Source organism: Megascapheus bottae, chromosome 2, assembly GCF_031878675.1.
Source record: "Megascapheus bottae isolate mThoBot1 chromosome 2, mThoBot2.hap1, whole genome shotgun sequence".
Lineage (NCBI taxonomy): Eukaryota > Metazoa > Chordata > Mammalia > Rodentia > Geomyidae > Megascapheus > Megascapheus bottae.
This window is the reverse complement of record NC_143510.1, coordinates 12160530-12163746: the sequence shown is the minus strand read 5'-3', so window position 1 is coordinate 12163746 and position 3217 is coordinate 12160530. Positions and strand designations below refer to the sequence as shown.

General features: G+C 35.8%; 1 protein-coding gene across 1 annotated transcript; it reads left to right on the top strand.

Annotated features, from left to right (window-relative positions):
• Positions 1–1832: 1832 nt before the first annotated feature.
• On the top strand, positions 1833–2771 carry LOC150066398 (olfactory receptor 4S2-like). The gene has a single exon (XM_090354655.1). The coding sequence runs from the start codon at positions 1833–1835 to the stop codon at positions 2769–2771; it is 939 nt and encodes a 312-aa protein (XP_090210781.1).
• Positions 2772–3217: the final 446 nt, after the last annotated feature.

The window sequence follows — 3217 nt, the reverse complement described above, 5'->3', positions numbered from 1 at the left end:
ACAGTGATAAAATAAAGTAGAATAAATAAAGTAGAACATTGGGGGGTAGCAATAATATTTCTTTCTTTCTAAAATTATTTTTATTATCTGTAAGCAAGTTTTCAAAGGACTTGTCATTCAACAAAGCAGTTTGTGAAAATAATGCATCTTGATTAATATCATTCCTTTTAACATTCTCATCCTTTCTAACCCTCCCCTTTCCTCACTTTTCTGAACTTTTGTATGCTATTCATACAATAGCTGCATGGTCATTTTTCAAATTGGACTTAAATTCTATTGGCTAGGTTCAAATTAAATAGTGAATCAATGAATGAATACAAAGAACAGTTAAATTGGTTATTTGGTTTCCATTTTGAAACTATGTTTTCATTACTCATGTTTATAGATGTACAAACAGAAACTGGATCCAGAGAATGTAAATACACTTCCTTAGTTACCTCACTGATGAAGGTATTCATTCCTCTTGGCTACCGAATGGTGCTTATAAAGATGGAGCACAACTAGTCATTTTCAATACTTTAGACAAAAAGCCATTCTTCATTTTAAATCTTCTTTAGATGATATTCTAGGGGGGAGGGGAGCAGTACTGGGGCTTGAACTCAGGGCCATACAGTAGCTTAGCTTTTACACTGAAATTTGGAGCTTTAACTCAAGCAACACTTCCACTTTTGTCATTTTTATGGTTAATTAATGATAAAAAAATTCAGTCTTTTCTACCTGGGCTAGCCTTGAGCCATGATATTCAGAGCTCTGTCTCCTAGGAAGCTGGATTATGGATGAGAGCCACTGCTGTCTCTCTGACCTTCTTTAGATTTGTGGTTTCTCTCTAAAGCCTTCTTTTTCTTATCTGCTACTTTCCCCTACATGTCTTGATGAATCTTCCAATAAAATGCATAAAATGTATGGCATTTATTTTACAGGAAAAATGATAGTCTTAAATCTTACTTGGGTCTACAAGGACAGAGTTATCTGGTTTGTTTTCAAAGCAAAGGAGCTAAGAATTACAAAAATTCAATGGTTTTTGAATGTTTCTACTTTATAGAGTAATATAGATAAAGTATTTCTTTGTACGTTCACCATCATACTGGTGAGAGAAAACTGACAAAGCTTAGCATGGAAAGTACTGTAATGTTGATTTAGAAGCATACATTATATCAGGAAATCACTGACCATTGTGCTCTGACAAAAATATGGTATCATTATTAATAATATGGACTCCTCTAATTTCATTTAGAAACTTAAAGCTGAGACATCTCTGTTTATGAAACAGAACGCTTATATTCTAAAGATGATTTTTGTATATTATTGCAAAAGATTCACTGAATTTTAGACATCTGATCTCAAAATGGACTTTTAGCTTTTATCTAAAACCTCAAAAATTATGACCATTTATAAGTGACATTTTCTTTAATGTCAAAGAGAATTTCTTAAGAGTAGAAAATGGGGAAATGGGAAGGAGAAGGAAGAACAAGAGGGGAGAGAATAAAAAGAGAAACATACACACTGAGAAGCACAAGGAGAGGAATAAGGAGGGAGAGAGTTGTGGTTAGGAAAAAATAATTAAGTTAAATACAACTTCAGAATGTCTACATTCTTATTTTTGAGGAAGAAACTGTAAGACTACTGGAACAAAACAGTCAAACATATGTCAGTAATGTAAATGATGTAATGAAAAATCAATAAACCATGCTCAAGAAATAGGAAGAATTTTCTCTACTATGTTTATCCTCACATTTTCATGTAGCTGTTCTTGCTATGTTTGCCATGTTTACAAGGGTTATAATGTATCTTTTTCATTTTCCAGAGAACCAAACCAGCTTTAACTGTGCCCCATGGAAGTGGCCAACAATGTTACTGAGTTTATATTCCTAGGACTTTCCCAAGATCCTGGGATGCAGTGGATGTTCTTTGCATTATTCCTCCTCTTCTACGTTGTAATCATGGTGGGAAATTTACTCATTTTGCTCACAGTCTTTTCTGATCATCAGCTCCAAACACCCATGTATTTTTTCCTTAGTAATCTGTCCTTTGTGGATATTGCCTATTCCTCAGCCACATCCCCCAAGATGATTTCAGACTTTGTTTCTGCAAAAAAGACGATATCCTACTGGGGCTATGTCGTCCAGATGTTTACCTTTCATTTTTTTGGTTGTGCTGAGATCTTTGTTTTGACTGTCATGGCTTTTGACCGTTACGCTGCCATCTGCCACCCTCTCCGTTACACCACCATAATGAGTGCCAATGTTTGCACTGTTCTGGCGTCACTGTCCTGGGTGGGGGCCCTGGGTCATTCCTTTTTCCAGACCCTCCTGACCTTTCAGTTGCCCTTTTGCAATGCACAGGTCATAGATCACTACTTTTGTGATGTTCACCCAGTCCTAAAACTTGCCTGTGCTGATACAACCATAGTTAATATGTTGGTAATTGCCAATAGTGGTCTCATCTCCTTGGGCTGTTTTCTCATTCTTCTGGCCTCCTATACAACCATTTTATTCAGTCTGCGCAAACGGTCTGCAGAGAGCCGGCGTAAAGCTCTTTCTACCTGTGGATCTCATCTGATGGTAGTGATTTTCTTCTTTGTCCCTTGCATCTTTATTTATCTTCGTCCATCTACTACTTTCCCACTGGATAAAGCTGTGTCTGTGTTTTATACCACCATCACCCCAATGCTAAATCCGCTCATTTATACTCTGAGGAACGAGGATGTAAAGAATGCCATGAAGAGATTATGGAACCGCAAGTTCTCCTTCAAGGAAAAGCAGAAGGGCTAGTTGGTCAAAATTGCAAAAATTAGAACATTATTTTGTGTTTTCAGTGAATTTTTAATAATTTTAAGAACTAGTTCTTGAAGTTCAACTATTTTGAGCTTTTTGACAGCTACTTTTAAGTTTACTTAGATGAGTTAAAAAACATTTTCATACTGTAACAATTTATCCTCTTATTTATGGAATGAAAGAGTAAAAAATCTATTCAACATCTTGATTTGTTGCTATAGCTACTTTTTTTCATATTCCTTTCTCTTGAACTATACTGATGGTTTAACATGGTATTACATGAATTATCCCCAAGGATTTAAATGGTTTTGTGTGTGTGTGTGTGTGTGTGTGTGTGTGTGTGTGTGTGTGTGTGTGTTTACTAGGGCTTGAACACTGTCCCTGAGGTTTTTCACTCAATGCTTTTGCTCTACCACATAATCAACACTTACACTTCTTGGTGA

What these genes read in the sequence shown, in the direction of transcription:
- LOC150066398 (XM_090354655.1), top strand. Translation starts at nt 1,833, where the DNA reads ATGGAAGTGGCCAACAATGTTACTGAGTTTATATTCCTAGGACTTTCC.